The sequence below is a fragment of the Chelmon rostratus genome, chromosome 6 (assembly GCF_017976325.1).
Source record: "Chelmon rostratus isolate fCheRos1 chromosome 6, fCheRos1.pri, whole genome shotgun sequence".
Classification (NCBI taxonomy): domain Eukaryota; kingdom Metazoa; phylum Chordata; class Actinopteri; order Chaetodontiformes; family Chaetodontidae; genus Chelmon; species Chelmon rostratus.
The window spans coordinates 14,030,665-14,053,803 of NC_055663.1; the positions used below are offsets into that span (position 1 = coordinate 14,030,665).

Below are 23,139 nucleotides of genomic sequence, written 5' to 3' on the forward strand. Positions count from 1 at the left end.
ATATTTCTGTAGCCAACTCTGCTTTGTTCTCATTTTACTACCGAGCTCTGTTCCCAGACTTTACCAAAACTGCTCTCATTGTTTCAGATGTTTCCCCACATTTTTACAAAGAATCACAACTTTCACTAAAACTGACAGATGGAGATGTTTGTGCATTTAACATACTACATAGGCACTTACACTGGGAATATTGCTGTGATGTGTGTCAGTGCACATGATAAAGACATCAGGAACCATGCTTTTTATGGTAGATTTTGCTTGATCCAAACTTCAGTTGTGCTGAATCCACACAAATCCATCTCTGCCTCAGTTAAACTGTGCCATATCCAGGGGAGTCACAATCCCCAATGAATTACAATTTGAAATGTCCTGTGAGACAAAAGCTGCTTCTTACATGCTCACTGCACATCTGTAGTTTGCTATCTTGGGTATATGCAGCAGAAATAGCTGCAGTCATGTATTCACTGGCAGAGCTAATCATTAAAGTTTTTCTAAATAATACACAAGGTGTATGTAAATGGTCAGCACTTTGCAAAAGAGACTCTTATAAAAGGGGTGAAAATAACACAGGAAGGCAATAAGTTTTGTATTGGTATGGTAAATATGAATACAACTTGGAGTCATACCACAACCTCGCCTTGTTCTTGATAAATTCCTGACGCTCTGAAATTCTTCTTTTCATTCTTTTCCCATTTTTCCTCTCAAAGGTCAAATTGTCTGATGTCTACAAGAATCAAATGGTTTTTTTGAATATCCAGCATAACTATGGCATGACTGTTACTGTCAGTTGTGGAGTGTTATCTTAGATTCTTCTGTATCTTCTGTGCTGTAAAATGTATCTATTTGTTGGCTGCCAACTAGTAACAAAATCATACAAAGGATGGCTACTGGACCGTTCTACTTCTTTACTCATTTGTTTCCCTTCCCTACTCTTCCTCTCCCAATCCACAATGTACACTTTTTTTCTACTGATGCCACAACTATGTGGCTGAAAAAAAAAAAAAAACTGGGTCAATACATGTACACGTGTGCAAAGGCCTTCATATAGAGCCTGAAGTTATATTTAATACACAAAGCTCTAAAACAGGACCACACCACAGCAACCTCCCTTGGTGACATTCAAGAAAATAAAAGCCTTTCAGGGGCACAGTGTGATGATACTGCGCCACAGTGTGTCGAGCAAGGCACGACTGGTCACTTTTTGCACCCGGGTCATCCTCCTTGCACGGCACCAACTATTTGAATGTGTCTGCACTTACTCACTCTTATCTCGTTTACATTTTTTGTTGCTTTTTTATGGGGATGAGCTGTATTCAAAATAGTCAAAAGGGGTTATTCTTCTTTGCCTATTTTCCAAATGAAGGGCAAGCCGTCTTTCTTTTGTGGTTTATGATTCCCTTTGTTTCAGTCTCAGTTCACCCTTTTCTGCCCTATCCTGACACGGGTTGGACATTCCTTAAATTCCAGTCCAAAGAGTGCACTTGGTAGACAAAGCCATTATAGGCACAACGGCTGTGTGTGTGCCTGGCGTCTGTGTGTACTGTATATCTTGGTGTGCGTGTGTGCCTCTGAAAACGTCGCCATACATCTTGTCTGCCTTTTGGATGAAATAAATGGGAGGTGATTCAGTAACTGAAGCAGCTTCTGAGGAGGGACAAAGGCCAAAGTGATCGGGGCGAGAGGGGGAGCCAGAGCGCCGAAGGCTGTACAAGAGGAGCAGAGAGGTTCAGGACAAATAGGCACGAGTGATGTCATGTCTTTAGGACTTTTATCTCAATGAAACACAGTCTTAGTGATCATGGGGGTTGATCCACAAGGATCTAAGTTGTCAGTGTGTTTATGTGTGTGTGTGTGTGTGTGTGTGTGTGTGTGACTCATTCACAGGGGAAGGATCTTTTACCCCTACACCTCCTCTCTTCATCTATAATTTACACAGTGAGAAATCACCGTAGACCTGAGTGACCCTGTGTTCACTGATGCTGCTGGCAATGCATGCAGAAAGACTAAGTGACGTAGAGAGGGGTGTTTGGTTCTGCACTGCTAATAGTATCCTCTGTATAAATGCATATGGTATGTGTGTGTGTGTGTGTGTGTGTGTGTTTGTCTTCTAGTGCCTATAAACCCATTGAACCTTGCTGATTGATGAATCTTCAATGCTGACCTCTTTATCTCTCCGTTGCTATTTCTCCCTCTTTTTCGGTGTCTCATAAAACAAATAAACACACAAACACACGGAAACACACACACACAGCTTGTGGCCTAAACTCAAGGGCACTGTGTACTGCAGAGCAGTTGAACTCCCGTGGCCTCTATCCTCTGTCCGATGGCTGGATAGAATACCAAACATTTAATCATTTAGCATGCTGAATATTAAACAGTCCTGTCTGAAACCTCCTCTGTGTGTGTGTGTGTGTGTGTGTCTGTGTGTGTGTGTGTGTGTTTGTGTGTGTGTGTGAGTGTGTGTGTGTCACTGTCCTAATGTATTCTACAAGCCTATAAAACATGTACCCAAAGACCAGAACAGCAGGGTAGAGGAGAAAAGGGGTTTTGGGGAAAAAAGCACCCAAATCCTCTTTCTTCTTTGCATATTTCACCTTTGTGTGTGTGTGTGTGTGTGTGTTTGTGTGTGTGCCCTTCAGGGGCTCCAAAGACCCTCCAGGCTAATTAGAGAGACAGAGCGACATTATTCAAGGCAGCGGCTTTACAGGAGCTCAGTGAGCTTCCATCCACAAAATAAGTCTTAGGTTTTAAAAGCACTTACTTTTTTCGCTAAGTGGAATGGACACAACCTGCGCTGTCAAGCACGCACACACACAGACGCATACGCACGCACACACATACACACACACAGGCACACATGCACATAAATGTTTGACCAGCTTCACTCCCCCGTGCTCTCCAACCTAAAGTACAAACAAAAGTTGTCATGACAACTTTCCGGGAGATCTAGCGTGCACTCTGCTAGAAATGTAGGGCACTTATAGGAGGAGGCACTGTAAGACAATGCTAAGACACTGTAACAGGCGAAAGTATGACCCAGGGGTATAAACTTAGAGTAAAAAGGAATACAATTCTTCCCTTTGCAAAGTCATCATATCGAGCTGACACCAGTGCCTTGAATCCTGGATGGCAAAGACATAGCTCTCTCTCTACAGTCAACATACACTTCCCTCTCACAGACCCTCTTACACACCCACCCTACCCTTCACTCCACCTCACCACCCCCTCATCGTACCTCCCCACTGCTCAGCCTCGGGCTATACTGGCTCAGGTGACGAAAGAGTGTTTCTGTGCAAGAGCAGTATAGGGACAGGTATATAGAAGAGAAACACAAACACACACTTCGGCAGTGAAGGCAGCCAGGCAAGGAATCCACGGGGGAAGAGTCTGAAAAGGGTAAAGCAGACAGGTAGGCCTGAAAGTAGGAACAAACGGGAGATGAGGCAGGCAGACAAACAGAGGCAGCGCTATAAAGAAAACAGAAGCAATGGAGAGATAAAATGAGATGGTGAGAAGATGCTGCAGCCTCAGACCTTCCTCTCATCTTCCCCCAGGATCTAGTCTGAGGTATAATGACAAACAGAAGAGTTAAAAAGAGCTATATGCTCCTCCACAGGCTGTGTCCTGCAGTCTGTCAGCTCTGCCTCTCCACTGTGCTCTACAGCCGGGATTTATCCTTCCATAGCTTTGGCTCAATGTGACTGTGCTCCATTACTGCACACTTGATTCCTCTGAGCCAGGGTAATGAAAAATGACCCAGCTCATCTGCAGGGAGAGCCCTTTGGCAAGTATGTGTGGTCTCTGTGTATGTGTGTGTGTGCAATTCCTCTTGTCCAAAGGGAATCCCGTGGCCGTCATAGGTATTGAATGTCTTCTATTTGGCCATTTTGCCTCGGGGCGAGCCAGAATCTGAAGGTAGGAGGTGGAAAGCTTTTGCTCAATAAATAAAAGCACCCGATCAATCATATGTCACAGTTACAGATGAAAACTGGGTTAATTTTTTAGCTTCCGTAGCTGAATTATTTGTCAAAAGCTTGTTCTGTGGTCTGTGAAAACCTTGAAATTCACACACACACACAAACACGCACTCACACACACACACACACACAAACAGAGTTGCAGAGCCCATGTGAGTGCGCACATTACTTTTTTCTGCAATTCTGTGTGTGTCCAATTTATGCATGCATAATTTAGCTCACAGGTGTACATACTTGAGAGAGACAGAGAGAGGTTGATGCCATTTACAGTATTAAAGAACATATGTTAAAAAGTCATGAGTCAACATGAAGTCACCCAGCTTTCACATTTATCTCAAAATGATTATTGATATGACTTATTAAATATAGGATAGTGGCTGATCATACCTCCCCAAAGGGCCATGGGAAATTAACGAGACAGCTCAAATATGACTTGCATCATATTTTCCACTCTCATTTAGTATCAATGTGACTGCACCTTCACAACATACCACAGGATGTGTCCGATTATGGCTGAGACAAGACTCTAGCTATAAACTGTGAAGTTTTGAATATTTTGGTTCAGGGGAGATGATGACGTTTCCTCACTCATCTTTAAAAGTGAATACACACACAGAACTTTAAACCTCTGCTCGGTAAACACATGTGGACACACTGTTCGGGGATATAATATCCATACACACAGAGGATCTGAGAGTCCCTGAGAGGGATTTCCTCAGATATTCACCAGATTCCCCTAGTAATCCTCCGGGATTACCATTCTATACTGAGGCCCTAACCTCTGAATTTAAAACATTGTAAGCCCTTATATCCCCATCACTAATGCCACAGTTAAACCACCATCACTTCATTCAGTGGAAGAGGACCACCTCCAAATGCCTTGTATCATGTGTGCTCTGGCCACTCAGATGCAACTCTGGCCATGACTCAGAAAACACTTAGAGGATTTGGAGGGATACCAGCCAGATTTATCAAGTAGATTCCTCAACCATGGTGCAATAAAACACCAGCAAGATATTGCAGCCAACGTGCTTTAAACGTGCGTTAAACATATTCAACATTGCAACTGATGTCTGGGAAAGTGTCTGTATTTGGCTTTCTTCCTCACTCTCTGACGCATAATCTTGAGTTGTCCGTATCACCATTGACATGCCACCAAATTAAACGCACCGTGACCTTGAACAAAATGACACATTTCTTTGGGTTTGAAAATTTTTGTAAGCATTTGGGATAATGTAAGTACACATCTCCAGAAAAAAATATGACATCAATCTATTCGCTTTTAGACATTTTAATGCAGAAATGTTATATATTGTGCATTTAAATCAGAGAATCAGACGAGTCCTTTGGGAGGACAGTGTGGTACGCGTGTGAGGAAGTGACTGTGTGACCATGAGAACGCCTGTAATTAATCAAGTGAGTGGCCATCCTATCAAGAAGTGTGCTACACTCGCACATTACCAGTGAAATTAGATTCTGGCATGGCTAAGAAGCTTATGGTGCCAAGCACAGACTAAATGACATGTGGGAGGAGGGGTGTCATGCCTTAAATGTTGAACATGAAGCAAGACCGCAAATCACCAAGAGACTCGTTGAAACAAATTTATATCCGGAAAATATGAATCAAAGATAAAATTTTGATCACGATTTATGATTCATGGAGTAGTGAGAAAACTGGTTCCCATGGATGAACTGTTGCTGGATGTCTACAGGAATCCGTTTTCTTAAGTTCAGACCTCACCAAGCCTTGCCCCCTGTTCCTTTTTCTCTTTCACACACACATTTACACTCACATGCTGGGTATTTGATAAACCTGGGAATGGAGCAGTGGAAATGTTTTCCAGACGAACTATGCAAATAAGACCTTATCCCCAGGGAGACACTGTAAACGGCTTCAACCACCAACAGAATCTACAGAGGGGTGTTTGTGTGTGCGCCTATGCAAGGGTATCAAACACAAACATGCCTCCAGCTAGTTGCAAACAAACTAGAAATTAGAAAAAAAAGAATAAACAAAGCACTGGAAAAATTTGAGACAATATCCGTTCTGGCCCTCTACCCCTCCCATCACTAAATGTCTCTCTGCTGGTTCTGGGAAAAGATTTTTCTCACATACAGATCGCAACTTTGGCAATGAGAACAAAGATGGCTGCCAGACAGGGATAGTGATCAAAATTCTTCAGTAGGATGTCACAAGTTCAACTTGAACCTCTATCCAGTAATTACTTGGCTGGAAAACAGGGAAAACCGAGATTTCCTATTCTGGATATTTGCCTGCCTGTCATGAGTCTATTTATTGACATCTGTTTCAGTGGAATATGGGAACAAATGGATGATAAATTGAACATGAGAGTCAAAGAGACGTACACGGAACCATTACAATCGTGCCCTGATTCAGGGGAGCTGCTGGCAATCACAGTGGACTGTACTTCCAAGAAATCCACTTGCTTGAAAACACCATGGATTGACTGAGTGCCCACAGCTTATCAAACCACAAACAAAAGAAGAAACTTAACAGACACAAATGAACCAGCTCCGAGACAGAGGGAGGATTGTGTATCCTAGTTATTTTAGAGTTGTGTCTCTGCTTCGTGTCCTAATGGGCTGGGACTCGTCAGTGGGAGAGGAATATGACCAGCGACAGAGCTATTCTCACAGGAAACAGGACCAGATGAGTTCAGTGGGAGTAAACTGGTGTGGGTTTCCATCCTAAATATGATGCAGTACAGCCGACAAGCTAACAGAACAGCGAGCTTTAATGAATATTCATGATAGATGTGACATAATGCGAGATTTTAAATATGTATAAAACTTTTTGTGGAATTGTGTTGCTAGGAAACAGCTTGGATCTATTTGACATCGAGTAAAACTAGCTTCCTGACAGCTGCTGTTATTAGCACTCACTCTAACAGGAAATAAACTTGGTGTATCTGGGATGTTTATCTTGTCAAGCCTGAACTGATCTACGGGGATGTTATACACACTGAGAATGAGTTTAACTTCACAACGTGTCGCTTCACATTCCTACGAACAAAATGACAGCTTGTAGTAAGTCTTCAGGAGAGTGATGATTACAGGTAAATAAGAAATTACTGCAACTTAGGGGAAGTCCAGCCACCTGTGTTTGCTATAGTCCTTACCCCTGCTTCTTCCCCATGCAGGATATCCTGCCTTTGGGGTTGAGTGACTTGCAGGGAGGGGGGGCTGGTAGGAGAAGAATGAGAGGGGAAAAGATACAATATGGAAGGCAACATGAGAAATGACAAACAATTACCCTGAGACACTGTCTAACACAGCACAACAGAGCACTGCCCTCACATGCCTGTTGGTGCTAACCCTATTTAAAGGGTCGTACCGCCAGAGGAAAACGTGTGACTGGAGGCTGTTGAGTCAATATTACTCAGCCTGATGTATGAAAGTGTGAACAGGCAGCTGTGTTCTCTCACAAGAGAAATAAGAGCACATCTATGTGAGTAAACAACATTTCACAAATGTTCTAACCACAGCTCAATCACACAGGGTGCTGCGTTACGCTCCATGCAGAGCACCTTGAGCATAACATTATCACCTTGACATATGTGTCACACACTGGAGCACGGTAAAATAATATCTGGGCTGGTGTCCTGATTGAGAATGTAGGACTGTTGGTGATGGATGTCTTCTCCAGTGAGAGTTGAAAAGAGAGTAGAGAGAGTTAAATAAGAGATGAAGATGTAATTTAAGTAGGGGGGGTTGGGGGGGGGCAAAAATTGGGTGTCAGTGAGGAAAAAAGAGACATGGGGGAGCAGGTTTAGGCCAGAGCACTGGAGCAGAAATCATTTCAGGATAAAAGTAGGTAGAAAAGGAGTGCAGGGAGTGAAAACAGGTTAATATCATATAAAGACACAGTCAAGTCCTCTCTCGGTCCCTTTCTCTCTCCATTGTATGTCTGCCAGTTGTGCGAGGCTGGGTATCTCATTAACAGCATTAGAGGAAGCCGAGCGGGGAGGCAGTGTAGTGAGCCAGGGATATCCCCATCCTGCAGCCTGACACACTGACCCCTTCCTCCCTGTTTTTGCAACTCCCTCCACTATTAACTGCTCCAACATGGACTGTACCACCTCATCTTGGCCAGGGGAAGACATTGTTTGTAGCTCATCAAAGCACAGAGGTCCAGAGGATGTTTGGCAAAGTGTTAAAAGACCCCTGTTTGAGAGGTATTTGAGTGTGGCCGCTTTCAAACGTATGCGCGCCTCTAAACCAGGAGGGGGCATTAAAGACAGGTTTGTCTTAGGGAGGACTGGTATATTATTTCAGTTTCCTCTGATTGTGTTGCCATCCCTCAGGATGCTTAAACTTAGGAGCGACATGAAAACACATCTGAAGACAGAAGTTAGAATAACAATGCAACTTATTCCTCTCTTGAGAATAAAAAGGGAATTAGAGCCAAAACACAGGAAATGTGTTTGTGCCCGTGTGCATGTAAGTAAGTTACTCCACTGATGCTGTATGGCTTTGTGCTATACAGCACAGTGTGTGCTTTTTGTTATCTAGCAACAGGCCTGGTGAGTGTCTCTCTGTGAGACTGTTGGGTTTGTCCTGGCGGTGCCAGCTGCATACAGGGCAGGTGAGACGCCTGGGGAATACTAATGGCTCCATGAAAGCCCTGAGTACCGATTCAGACGTGGTGAAGGGAATACTGATCAACCACTTTGCTGAATCACAGCTCGACAAACACATGGCCCTAAAGAAACAGTTGCTTTTAATAAAACACTTGAAATAGTTCATTCACAAGTGAAACTGTTCTTTTGAGGCAAGCAGACACATTTAGTGTCTCAAAAGCTACTAGCGAGTTAGATTAAACATATCAGGCAATGGGGGCATGGCGACTGACCAGACAGCCTATAATGCAATGTCTGTGTGTGTTTTGTGTGCCAGCATTCCCCTTTCACATATCCACAGAATCACTTACAGGCTTAACAGCTTAGTTACCGGCTCCTTAATAGTGACCCTAGCAACACAACTTCCTGTAAAGGCTCTGCTTCCTGAACACAACAACAACAACAACAAAAGAACTCCATGTAGGGATAACAGCATAAAACAAAGCAGTGTTTCCTATGCAGCAGATGAACTCGCCGGACAACACTCCACATGCACCTGAGCTGTGTGTTACAAAACAATGCCAAATTATGTGTCCCATTTTACTTGCCGAGACACCGCCACAACATCTAACCCAGTTCTGTCATCCATGCTTAATGAAACAAATCAGTCATGTTTAACCCTGCCCCCGTCCCTGGCCCCTGTTCTATCTCCTGAAGGACATACATGGCCTACAGGTACGTGCCTCTCTACGTCGGTCCCAAGCCTTGACACAAGTGTGCTCTCCTTCATTTATAATAGTTTCCTCCACCAGATCTCCATCTCCACAGGTGGCACTGATTGCAGACACACAATAGGAGGTTGCAAAAGGAATCCTTGCATTAAGTATCAGTTAGCAGATGTAGATGCAATAAATGGCTAGTGCAAGGGTGCCAGTTTGAATACACAGATATGCACATGCATGTCTTGCTTGTTTTGTTTTGTGTGTATGTGGGGTGCAGCGTACCTGGTAGAGTGGCCTAGAAACACACCTGTGTGTGTGTAATAGATGCAGGGGTGCAGGAAGGTTCCTGGCATGCACACGAAGGCGTCGGAGGGCCGTTGAGGTGAGAGTCCACAGCAGCCTCTGCCGAGTACAGACCGCCTCATCTAGACCCAACAAGACTGCCTCCATTACTTCACCTATGAGCTCGTTGTGATGAGAGATACCCCTCCAGAGGTATGTACAGTGCAGCAGTATGAGTTGATATCAGTGGGATATCCACAGGTTTCACATTAGCAAACCTTTATTTGCACAGGTAAGCCATCACAGGTAAAATCCACAGAGGCTCAGGTAATGAGGAGGAATTAGCCTTTATTGTCCTCTTGATACCACTTAGCTCCAGCAGATAATAACTGGGTCATCTCTAGAGGTAAGCCACAGAGAGACAGGATAACCCCTGTGGCTGTCTCCTCTCCTGCCTCTGTCCTCTCAGTCTCTCAGGGTTCAGCAGTCTGACGTTTCCTCAAGGTCAAACTCTGCTAGTCCTTCTGTCCCAGTCCCACACAGCTAGTGGTCCCTGCTGACTCTGTCTCTCTTCTTCCTCCTCCCTTCCTCTCTCGCTTCCTCTCACTGAAGCAATGCACCCTCTGTCTGTTAGTCTGAGCGTCACAAACACAAACATTCCCACTAAGGAAATGCAGCCGGTCTCTGAGTCCTCCCCGACTGGTAGTTGTTTTTAAAGTGATATGCACGCTCATACTGCAGCTCACAAGGAGAGCAACCAGTCCAGTGCTGAAGAGAAGAGGAGACAGCACTCTATCTCTCCCCCAATGTCTCACTTTTCAAGGAGACAGGTTGCTTACAGGTTGGCACACCTTCTCACACACTTGGTCAGACTGGACACTATCTGCATGCTTGTCATTCTGAATCATTGAAGGTAGCACACACACATTAACAGACACACATGCACATACATACTGATCACACCAGACTTTAATTACAGTTTCTGACCTGAAAAACACTAATATATGGTCCCCAAAGTCCTGAGTGTGCTACTTTCTAACAGCAGTGGGATTTTAGCCAGAATTATTTTTAAAAAGGAGACATTTTTCCTTCAAGCCAGTTTTCCCAGGCTGGAGTACCCTGACCTGACCCATCTAATTCTTCCAAAAATTCAAAAATACACACTCTACCAACTCAACACATTATCCCTGCACAGAATGTGCAAAGCATGTAAACATGATTGATTACATCGAATGTAATTGTTTATTTGAAATAGAAATCCACAATGAAGCTTATCTTACATTTGCTTACATACACACCCATTTGTAACAATGGCCACATGGAGGCAATACAACACCCACATACAACCTGTGCCAAGCCTACAGTCTGTGTGTGTTTATCCTTGCCAGTGTGTGATAAACTCTTGGCTTCACAGCACTGCTAAAACAATACAGCATAAATGATCAATGCTGTCTGTCTCATGTGTGATACCAACGTTAAAACAACTCTGAAATCAAACACAGACACAGAGTGTGTTTTTTCCAGCTCCACCAGACCTTTTCTGTCTTCTGGGTCGCTAAGGATTTCTTATGTGTCAGTCTAGACATTTAAAATGAAAAAAGGTCAAATGTCTGATGGGTTTTTACTGCCGAACTGATTCCTTTTTTCCTGCTTTGCTTCTACTTTCCTCAGAGAGCCTTGATCAATAGAGAATTCAATAACTCTGGACTGTACAGTAATTCTCTGCCTTCCTACCAAACCCAATCTGACTGTGGGTGGATTAAATGGCCTTTTCGGAGTCCACTTTGATTCATGTGGGGGTTTATTGATGCGAGGGGTCACTCCTGTACTGCTGAGTTGGTGTGTGTGCATGAAAATTATTGCATGATGCCCATGCTGTTTTTTTTTTTATTACTGAATGTCAACATGAACATGAGTTACTGCCATGGTATTGATCAACTATAGTGTACTGTACAAAGCAGATATTAAAAATCAGATTTTAAAATTTTCCATGAGAAAATACGACTTGTTATGGATGCTGTGGGAGTGCTTCCTCTCTCTCAGTGTGGTATATTTTATCTCAGTGTGACTCTATAGTTTGCACAGATGGCTAATTGAATGGGTTGCAGGAGGTTCGTTGCACAAAAAAAAATCTGAATGCCAAACACTGCAATAAGCTTGCATCTTCTTAAATTTACTTCATTTCACTAACCACATGCTTTAACATCCCTTATTCTAGAGCACCAGATTCCCATCCCTCTATCTCAGGGTTCCCCTCTCAGTGGTCTCTTGAGAAACCCATGAGGAATGTGTGGCATTCCTATAGTGTGACTTTTCCAAAATGAATCAGGGCTTGGCTGGAGCTGCGCACGAGGGCTGTGGACATTCACCTCTCAGCCACTGTAATTTATGAGGGGTGTAAATATTTGTTGTGGTAGGGGGGGAGGGGGGAGGTTAGGTATGACAGTGCACTGTTCCCATGATTCCATGTGCGTGCAATGTGCCGCTGATTCCTGGGAAAGGTCATACAGGCCCTGTGATGTAAACAGTCAGCACCAAAGTGTCAGCTGGCCGGCTATTACCATAGTAACAAGACGGAGACAAAACACCGTTTGGGATTTTACCATCAGCTTTGTGATGGACGGGAACTGACAGCCAAACGGGGAGATAATCTGTGTTGTATTTCATTCTTTCTCTCAAACATTCATCCACATATTGTTGATAAATAAACCTCAGACCTGTACAGACGACACAGTCAGTCATGAGGACATCCGAGTCCTGACACAGGCAGGAAACAGGAAAATCAGGAGTAAACCCTGTCACTTTCTCTACTCCATCTCCTGCTCTCAGCATTCTCTTACTTTCTCCTGTCTCCATCTCTCCCTCTTTCATCTCTCCCTCATATCTCTCTCTGTATCTCTCAATCTTCCTCCTGCTCTCTGATCTCCACTCAGGCGTGTTATACTAGAGTGCAGGCAAGTCAGCGAGAGAGGGAAGGGGAGAGCAGTGGAGGGAAATGGGTCACAGAATTCACAGGAACATTCTCAGCTGAGGCACTATGGCACACAAATTTCAGTTGTATAAAGATAGTAAAAAGTCCATCTGACAGAAAGAGAGCGTCTTTCTCTTCTTTTATTAGAATTTTTCAGTGACACTAAACCTGGCTTTTGGGGGCTTAATTATCTTATAGGTTCATTTTCAACACACCCACCAACCCACCCACACACACCACCGTCTATGTGATGGAGATTACAAGTGACATACGTGTATAGACCCGGTCTGAAATTCAATTCCGATCAGTTTAGTTTAATGTGATTGTATTAGAGGTGCGAGCAGGAAAATCAATAACATAAAGTAATGTGGCTCGAGAGAGGGATAAAGGCAGGGAGCTTCTTCATGTCTCTGTGTGTGTGAGAATGTATGTGCATGCCCTGAGCTCTGGTTTCCCTGCTCGTATGTGTGCTCGCAATAATTAAAATGGAAATACTGTTTACTGTGCATGCAAGCAACGAGGGACCCCCATGATGACACAAAACCTTTGAAGTATCAGGACTTGTTAGTCTCTTAAGTACAGAAGTTGACCTAGTTCATGTGTTATATGCTGTAATATGCTATACACACACACACACGCACAAAGGGTTGTTCACTCAAGATGACACGCACACCACACACACACTCCCGAGCTAATCATTCTCTCCACTTTGCCTGGCAGATAAATATTAATGAGGATTACTATGTTACTGCAGTACACCCACGGGAAAACAAGAGACTGCACCTCTCTCACTCGCTCTCTCTTTCTAGCCCTTTACTGCTCTGTCTCTCTTTGTCACTCATGCACACCCACCCACACACACACCCACACACACACACACACATACACACACACACACACCCTATTACCTCCAACATCTTCAAGCAAGTCTTTAAATTTTACAACACATATTCTTTCTTTCTCTCCTCAACCCTCCTTTCTATTCCTCTTCTTCTGTCATTGCAGGATTCGCACACAAACTCATACAACACAGACACACAGACAGACACACACACACACACACACACACAAACTATGAATAAACCCCTTCATACGAGTGAGTCACAGACAGCGCCTCCGTTCTCATTGAGTCGTGTTATCTCTGTCTAACAAAGGGCACAGATTGTGCCGGGATATTTAAGGAACATCTCGGGGTCTCCACATCCTGTTTTGGGGGAGATGGAATTTAACAGACTCCTTCCCATCAACCCACACTCATCTTTTTTCCTTTTCTCTGCTCTGTCTCTCTCTTTTTTTGTTAAAAAAAAGGATTCCATGCAGTCATTTCTGAGAATAGAGAAGCAGAGATAATGAAGAAATCATTCTGAGCTCTGCATGAAGGTGACAGAGGATGGGAATGCTCTCTCACACACACACACACACACACACACACACACACACACACACACACACATCCATCCACTGGGGATGTTTTGGCAGAGGAGTCCACTCTCACCATAGCTACCCTGCTAGCAAACTGTCTCCATAGAGAAAACACATTATCAGCAGCTCACTGCCTTCAGCCTTCACTCACAGTCAGTAGGCGATCATCTCCTCATTGTTTGATCGCTGCTCTGTTCAGATTTACTTTGAACTCGTGTGCAGCTGTGCCGTGTGTCTATAGGTCTGCGGGTTGATTTTGGACGGGGAATAAAAGACAGAAAAAAAAAATCATAGCAGAGGGTGATGAAAGAGACAGGGTGGAGAGGAGGGTGGGAGTCTCCCCTGTGCTTCACCCCCCTTTCCTCCCTTTGCTCAAAAACATTCTTCCTTCTGAGCTGCCTTGGGGAGAAAAGGGGGGTCCCCTTTCATGCCGAACAGGGTGTGGTGCAAGAGAAGAGGGGCCTTCAGGAGCCTTTAGCTGCTGTTATTCCCACCTCTTTCGTTCTTTCTCTCTTCCCCTCTTTCCCCTTTGTCTCCTTAATTGGAGTGACTGACCACAGCTCGCTCACCTACGGTCCGGGAGGGGCAGATTGAGATCCCTGGGAATCAATACTGTAGCGAGGCAGAGCAGAGCTGTGGGGGCAAAAAGCTCAAAACTGGTATTTGCTAACAGAAAGAAAATCAAATAGAAGCTTATTTCGAATGCTGTTCCATCGGTTTCCACATCAACTTTGCAGCTGTTCAAATGAATCCTGACACTAACATTGAGACGATTAGATCAACCTGATGAGAAACAAGCACGAGTACCAACCTGGCCCACAGAACGCCTGAGTCCAGCGCTGACCTTCTCTGTGATTGGTGCAGACAAGATGTTTAAGGGTAACACGGATTGATTAGTATTCCTGCCTTCCACCACTTGGCCCGGCTGCTTCTGGCTTTCAGGCCTTCAGCGGTAAATTTCAGTCATGCTATTATCTGTTTGCATTCCTATTCCGCTCATGAGCGCGTGTTTTCAACATGTGTATGTGTCTAAGTCTCTATATGTGCGTGCCTGTGTGAACTTCTCCTCCTTCTCCGACAGTGATCCACCCCTCCCACCTTTAAACCCTTGCTCCCCCGCGGTGCCCCTGACAACGACATGTTTCCTTGGAGAGCGATTCAACCTCCTGAAATCTGAAATGTTTTTTGTCTGTTTTGATCAGTCCCCCCCACACACACGCACACACAAATAAACACGCACGTCTCGCTCTTTCTCGCGCCCTCTCTTCCCTTTGTTTGTTTGTTGTTTTTGTTCTTAATTCCACAGAAAAGAGCTGAGCAGCTTAACATGATAGCAGGATAACAAAGGCGGTGGATAATCCTAATTCAGACCGCTCACATCCCTTAAAAGAAGACGTTTTATACTGTCGACGCCAACTGCGCAATTTATCATCATCATATTATACTGTAAACACCTAGCGTTTTGCTAGGATAAATCCTTCTATCCCATTTTGTCCACGCTGATACACTTCTTTCATGTGTTGCCACTTTGACTTTCGCAAAACTGTTGTAATGAAAGGTGTGCAGGAGCCAGAGAAAGGGGGAATGCAGAGTATGACAAGGCTGGATATGAAACAGGATTTCTGAGCCACCATAATGAGGATTCGAGCCGAAGGAGAAAATGAAGAACAGAAAAGAAAGTGATTCACAGAGTAAAGCGGGAGTAATCAAGTTTGTCTCCTCTTCTATTGTTCCCCAGTTAACGAGGCATGTTCGGTTCAGATGTCTCATAGCTGTTGACTATGAACAAGGATGGCTATTCTCTCCTTGTAGATATTACTCAATTAACTGCAATAGAGCCCACATCCATCAGCAACTACTGACACAGACGTGAGACGATTCATCTGCATTAGATAAGTGACAGGGCACAGATGAGAACGTGGTCTGCCCTTTTCATTCTGCAATCTGGAAGGTGGAAAGCAATCTGGAGGATCCGTGTTCAAAATATCTTTCAAATAAGTCAAGGAATGCTAGCGTGTGTAGCCAGTGGCGATGCACACCCACCAACCTCTGAATGTTTAATGGCAAAATGTTGCTGAAGGATATTAAAAACTGGGTTTCCCGGTGTACAAAGCATTTTTAACTGGTTCTAAGCTTGCAACTAGAAACATTTCCACAACAACATTCCAGTCTCTGCCCTGTCAGCTGCTTATGGATACAGAGTTTGTCAATATTTTTTCTGTATGCTGTTACTCCTAAATGCAGTCACGCGGTTGCATAAGGCCGAGATTGGGTGATAACATAATGAGTTATCTAACATGACAAGTCAGAGCAGGACAAAGCTGCAGCTGTGTTAGAAGTGAAAGTATTTTAGTGGCTCAGTACAGGACGGTTAAGTCATAATCCAACAGACAGTCAACCTTTATAGAGCCTCAGGGGTAAAAACCGGTAGATCACTGAGCTTTGTTCACCTCACATCACGGAGGACAGGAATCAGTCTGACAGACTGATGATTTAAATTGTCTTTTGAAATGTCTTTCATGCTTTTCTCTGCCTGTATGGTTTGAAACATCTGACACGTTCACTACCTTACACAGCAAACTGATGCACATCCATCATTTTTCCAGCACAAGAGTACAATAATTTGAGCAAGTGTATGTAAATCACAACAAGTAATCCCCAGTCTGTCTGCACACAGCTGGCTGCAGGAAGAATGGGAGGCAGAGAGAGGGAAAGCAATCAGGGGAGAGAGAAAGACCTCCCTCCGTTCCTGTGTGAGAAAATCTTCTTTCCTCCATTAATTATGGTTATTTGAGTGACTGTGTGTGAGAGTGTGTGTATGTGCGCAGACACTAGCCAATCAACAGGGAGCAATTACTTCTCTCAAAAGGACAGCGAATATTCAGTTTCCTCCAATCAAGCAGTATTATGACAGCCAGCCAGATTAGATCACAGTTAATCAGTTTACCCGCCAGTACAGAATAAATGACACACGATCTTAAGTGTTAAAGGAGTGAGACCTGAAAACGTCAGAACAAACTAACTTCCATTACTGCTCACTCAGTGCAACTTGACTATAAAAGCCATCTTCGGTGAACCAGGTTGTGGTTTGTGTTTCTGTGTAAGGAGATGTGAGGGCTATAGTAGGGAGGGAACATGTATGCCGGGGCTTATTAAAGTGAAAGCACTTTTCATTCAATACACAGAGACCATGCTATGTAATTTACGATTGCATGGGTATAGTATTTGTGTACGTGTGTGTACTACTGTATCCTCTGTGAACACGTTCAATCAAAGAGAGAGAACTACAAAGAGACCAGCGATTCTCAGAAGCGCTCATGGCATTTAGAAGTCACATTCACTCAAAGAGGGGTGTTAATGAAACTAAAGTCATGTTACATCAAGTGGGAAGACTGAGATTTTCAAAAGGGAGCTCAAATTCAGTTCAGTGTGATCCTAAAAGGCCCTCGTGAGTTTGGTAAAGCAGTCTGATGCTCATCACCTGCACACATATGCTCTGATTCACTTAACACCAGCGTATTTGTAACATGAAAGAGAGCTGACACGCATCACAGAATGACTGCAACGAGGAGTCACAAGCACACTCGCAGCTGCTAACTTGTGTGCTACTTTCGTTACACACAAACGCAGCTTTTCTCGTGGTGTAAACAACTTCGCTGCAGAGCATAAGGGGTGAATCACCTGGCAGGCTACAGCCTGTCCTTACAACTGACACAAAGGTTAACTTTGCAACACACATTCCACGTCTAAGCTTCCACTGTGTGTCAAAGCTTAACTGGAAACTATTATCTCCTGCCTTTGTACCACACACACACTAGATTTACACAAACACATAAACACTGAAGGTTTTGATGCCTGGCAGACAAACTGATTTCCACTGTGAAAAAAAAACAAAAAAACCTGGGCATGACAGGATTCAGCACTTCAGATCAGGCTGAAAGCCAGGCTACGTGTGGCTTTTGCTTGATAAAAAGAACCTAACTCATGTCTCAAGTCAGTTCAATTGCGCTGACAGTGATGGGCAAACAGGCTGCACTCAAAGACAGCTCTCCCACAGTGAGACTTCCCTGTAACCTTGAAAACTGAGGACCGCAGTGGAATACATTAGCAGTGACAGAGACAGACTGAGCGCTGGAAAGATTGACAGACTCAGACTGACAGGAAGAGAAACACAGAGAAGTATTGTCCACTGGAGAGATTAAAAGCTTTGCTCTTGACTTGCCTTCCACCAACTCAAATCTAATACCGTCCCCTGGATTAGCCAAGAACCTTTTTAAATCCCATTTACACACACAACAGCACGGCAAGACACAAGAAGAGAGGGAGAGGCAAAGCAGAAGTGAGAATGTGAGAAAAAGGAATTGAGGGAAGCTCGCGCCTTACCCTCTCTCCGCTGTTCCTTCGTAGAGTCCCCACCGGCAGCTTAAGCATCAGCCGGCGGGTTCTCCCGGGCGTCACTGCTCCCTGGAGCACCATGGTACGCTCCAGAGTGTGTGTCTCCGTAGGTGTGTGAGCATGTGTGCGGGTGTGTGATGTGGGCGTCCTCGCCGTCCCGTCCAGCCTGGCAGCCGGGGTTCACGCGAGCCTGCGTGGTTGTTTAAGGAGAAAAGCGTGTGTGTCTGTGTGTGTGTGTGAGGGTATAGCAGTCCCACACCGGTCCTATGTGACTCTTTCTGCTTCTATTTCTCCCTGTGTCAAACCACTTCCCATTCTGCTCTTCTCAGCTACGCTCCACTCTGCCGCTCACGAGGTGAATGAGTGTGTGAGAGTGTGTGAGAGGGAGAGGGAGCGCGCTTTGTCTCTCCCCTCTCTTCTCCGCTCTCCTCTCCAGTTCTGGGAGCTCCCCCTCCCTACCTCCCACACTCACTTCCTTCAGTTGGGGGCTTAACCAGGTCACTGGATTAATGTGACGTTACGGCTGTTATTAGCATACGCATTCGTGTCACGTGGTCCAATAATAAATGTCTGTGAGCATATATTCCCCCACCATCCCCACACACATACACCCACACACACAGCCTTACAGGGGATCACGTGGGGAACCTCAAAAGGAATATGGGATGTTTTGCCATCTGGTAGGGAGATTATCTTTGAAATCCCACATCCAGCTTTCTCTCCCTGCACTGTCTGGTCTACGACACAAAGGGAGAATACACACACACACACACACACACACCATGCATCCTTGGAGTCAATCTTTCCCAATTCTCATGTATGCAGATATTGATCATCCTATCGCTCGATTCATCGTCTGCATGCAGAAAGGTGTGGAAATTGCCCTGGATTTTTTCCACAAAAGCTGTGACAGTGGCAGAACCTTATGCTGCAACGCTCCAGCCCTCGCAGAGATCTTTTATCATGACGGCTACAGGCACAGAGCTGAGTCAGTCCTCTGTATCCACTACGGTGGTCTTTACATGTCCATTAAAGCTATTGGACTCATGAGTTACAGCTGCACATAGTGACTTACCGTCATATTCTCATCATCACTCACTGCTGAGCTCTGTTTGCCTCTGCACATCAATACTGAACAGTCAGCTGATTAACTTAAGTGGATCAACACACGCATGCACAGATGTTAGGCATGCACATATGCACGCATGCATGTATGATGGGTTAACCCATGTAACAGTAAGCATTTGTATGGCCTAGGTAGCTGTAAGCCAGCAGCATTGGATTATTAGCACAAAAATCATAGTTGTGAAGTGATTGGATGCTGGGTCACAGGGTATAAAATCTGATTAAAGCCATCAGTCAAAATAAGCAACTAAACAACCCTTTTTTCCATCCCTGATATCATTTTTTTTACATGAAGACCCCTGATGGCTTCATGATACTAGTATATGTGACACTTAGATAAACACACACACACACACAAAATACACACACAGTGTGGTAAAGCTGCGCGACAAGCATACAGGAGAAAATCATCTGCAGTGGTAATCCCCAGTAAGCATTATTTATTCAATACCCTGGCCCACATCAGTGTGAGAGTGACTGTGGCCTACATGAGAACTATCAGAAGGCTATTTATAAACTTAGTGAGCAGACATACAAGTCTTGCAGGATGACATTCTGGAAGAACTGAAATGAGAACCAAAAGACACGACTGCAAAGAGAAATCTTTGCTCTTTTACTCCGTGTGATGTGTGTGCTTGATGTTAATTCAGATCACGATGACAGAGATTAACTGCCACTGCTGATCTGCGAGATAAACCCATGCTGCTTTCATAGGGATCTCGTACGACACCTTGACAGGGAGATGACAATACACTCTCCTAATTGAACAGTTTAAGCATAGTTTGTGCTTGTCTGTTCTCCGTCGCAGCTCTTTGTTTTTTTTCCTTCTGAGATTTTTAAAATTCCACAGCCTCAAATCCAGTGAGGTAATAAGCCCTTGTCTTGACAGGAGGAAGAAAAACAAAAAACACAACATGTTACTATTCTCGATGCCTCCGGCTAGATGCACGATGACCCATTTCAGTCAACAATGGCACAAAAATAAAGGCAAATGGGATTCGCACTTGGTAATAAAAATATGTGAAATACAAACCTGCATACATAATAAGGAATATAAATACAAAAATCAGGCAAAAAGCTGGGAGATTCTGACATGCCTCTGTGTACCGGCTCAGTTCATCCCAGCTGCTGTCCTCAAACTGAACTAACAGCTTGTAATACATTTCCAAGAAATCATCTGCAGATTACAAGAGAGAGAGTGACAAAGAAGAGAAAGATAAGAAGAAAGGAAAGAGAGAACATCACTACCTGCCTATGAGAGATGCTAATAAGGGAGTTGCAAACAAAGCGTCTGGACTGTCTAGGTTTTATTTCTACTGTGTGTCTGTGTGTCTGCTTACTCTTTGTTCGCAGCTGTAATATTAAGAAGCAATGCTTCTCAATTGTAGAATCCTGGCATTGTTACGCATTAATTTACCCCCATAACACAGCCAGTCTCTGCCCACGGCTGTCTGACTCATCCCTATGGTCCTGCTCCTGACTGTGTTTGTGTGTGTGTTTGTGTGTGGGTGGGTGTGTTTATGGAAATGCCCTCTAGCTGGACTCTCTCCCCATCCCAGGCAGCGAGGGAGTGGGTTGAATGTTTATGTTTCAAGACCCCACAAATTACAAAGCGCTGAGTTACGGCACCATTACGCAGAAAACACAGATATACAGAAAACAGCTAAACAATACCACCCTGACAGCATTATTCAATTCATTTCTGGCTGCGTGCTTCTGTGTATGCTTCTAAGAGTACGCTTGCGTTGTCTTTATCTCTTGAAAGCGAGATGAGCAGAAAGCCGGGCCTCCCACCCTTCATCAGGCCAGAACCAATCATAATGACTTCTCCACAGGGGAGCATCCACTTCAATTATCATCCCCTCCGAAGTGTTTGTGTACGAAGGCCTGGGAAACACTTTTACATGCTTGGAAAGGTAACAGATAGCCTGTGAGATTTGTCAGGAAACGGGGACATTTGTGTGACTCATTGTGAAAACTGGGACATATTTATATTTCAGAGAGATTTGGTGGAACACGAGGAACAGGTTGTCCTGGTCAAACCATGTCGCTCGGCACAACATCTGCTCAGCCCGCTGTGAGGTGATTGTGTGTGTGTGTGTGTGTGTGTGTGTGTGTGTGTGTGTGTGTGTGTGGTGGTGGGGGTGAATTATATCTGCGTCTTTCAATATGATTAAAATTTTTTGCTAGTGGCACCAAAGGAATGTAGACAGACTGAAAAATCACCTCTGTCTTTGATATACTCTGTTTATAGCCTTGGCAAGGTGTGTAAGCATTGTCTTGGAAAAAAATCACTGTATTTTTGTCTGAGCGCAGTCCACTATGCAGTCATCTATGCCTTAATGGAATTAGAATTTATCATTGCAATGGGCCAATCAGTAGTCTATTATGAGTGCAGTGGCAGACTTGAATGGAGCACTCGAAGAGCAATTTGCCGTATTGAATGGCATACAAGGCTTCTGAATTATTCACCCAAGTCTTATGGGAAGCCTTTGCATGTGCAGGCCCAGTTGACATCAGAATCTGGACCATGCACACGATAGATAGAAATTGGCTGAATGATAATTGCTGATTAGTTTAAGGATGTGCACATAAAAATTGGATCAGGTTTATGATTTCTATTTATTTGAGTGATTCTGCAATCAGAGTGAAGACTAATGAGGCAAGAAAATGAGATACATCTGAATGCTAAATCTGGCTATATTATTTAAATTTCATTCATTTTATGGGGGAAACTGAAGTTTTCCTGGAACTTTGTATAATAACACATGATTTGTTTGTCTACTCTATGTTTTTTTAATTTAATATTTTTTCTTTTTGTCAACAAATCCCACAAAAGGAGGCCTGATATAGCTTATTCTTCTGTCCCATAGACCAAAGCAAGTGAGTCACACCATTGCACTCTGTGACATGTTCCTTTATGTCAATAGACATGGGGACGATAGTTTATTTTGGGCTGATGCCACATTCACCGTCCTGGTGCTGTAAATACATACTAGCACACTGAGTATTGATTAATGTGTATAATTCCACAGCTAAAAATAGTTTCCAGTGTCCCCTGCACTATTACTCCCCTTTGCGCAACAGTTAAAAAGCACAGTGCTCAGCTGTTTTAGGACTGAACAAAAAAGAAAACGGTGACCTGTTTTTAAAGATTGACATCTTCAGCAGGAATAAATAGGCTTTAGGCTGAATGACACAGACAGGGTAGGGAAGTCAAAAAGTATTGATAGAGAGACTAATGCAATGATAGTTTTCTTTGAATTTCCTTTTTTTGAATTTGTTTACAAGAAAAACACATTGTATATACCAGACTAGGCCTTGAAAATACAGACTGGGGTGTCCAGCAGAATGGTTAAAGTGAAGACCACATTGCCACACTGTCCCCGGTTAGATTCTTATGTAAACACTTCGAATTTCCTTGTTGTTGAAACGTGCTGTGCTGTGCTTCGTTTTCTGTCTGCCTCTATACTGTCTGCTATCAAATGAAGGACCAAGTTATGCCTCTGTCCTGGGAGGACTTGACACCGCGGCTCCAGCCTGATACCGATCAATACCACTGTCAGATTCATGTAGATGGGGTGGCAACTGTTTGGTGGGCAGAGAGGCAAAGCAAGAGAGTCATGTAGAGAGGGTAGGAGAGAGGAAACAGACAGATCCAGAGA

The 23,139-nt window shown here is 44.0% G+C and overlaps 1 protein-coding gene across 5 annotated transcripts in view; it reads right to left on the bottom strand.

The window, feature by feature from the left end:
• The window catches only part of frmd4a (FERM domain containing 4A), a 58,042-nt gene extending 39,365 nt beyond the window's left edge, over positions 1 to 18,677 (bottom strand). For all 5 annotated transcript variants that reach the window (XM_041938809.1, XM_041938814.1, XM_041938810.1 and 2 more), the window contains exon 1: positions 18,338 to 18,677. In XM_041938809.1, the coding sequence (XP_041794743.1) occupies positions 18,338 to 18,430 (93 nt within the window). In that variant the 5' untranslated portion in view covers positions 18,431 to 18,677. The remainder of the gene's footprint in view (positions 1 to 18,337) is intronic.
• Between the last annotated feature and the right edge of the window lie 4,462 nt (positions 18,678 to 23,139).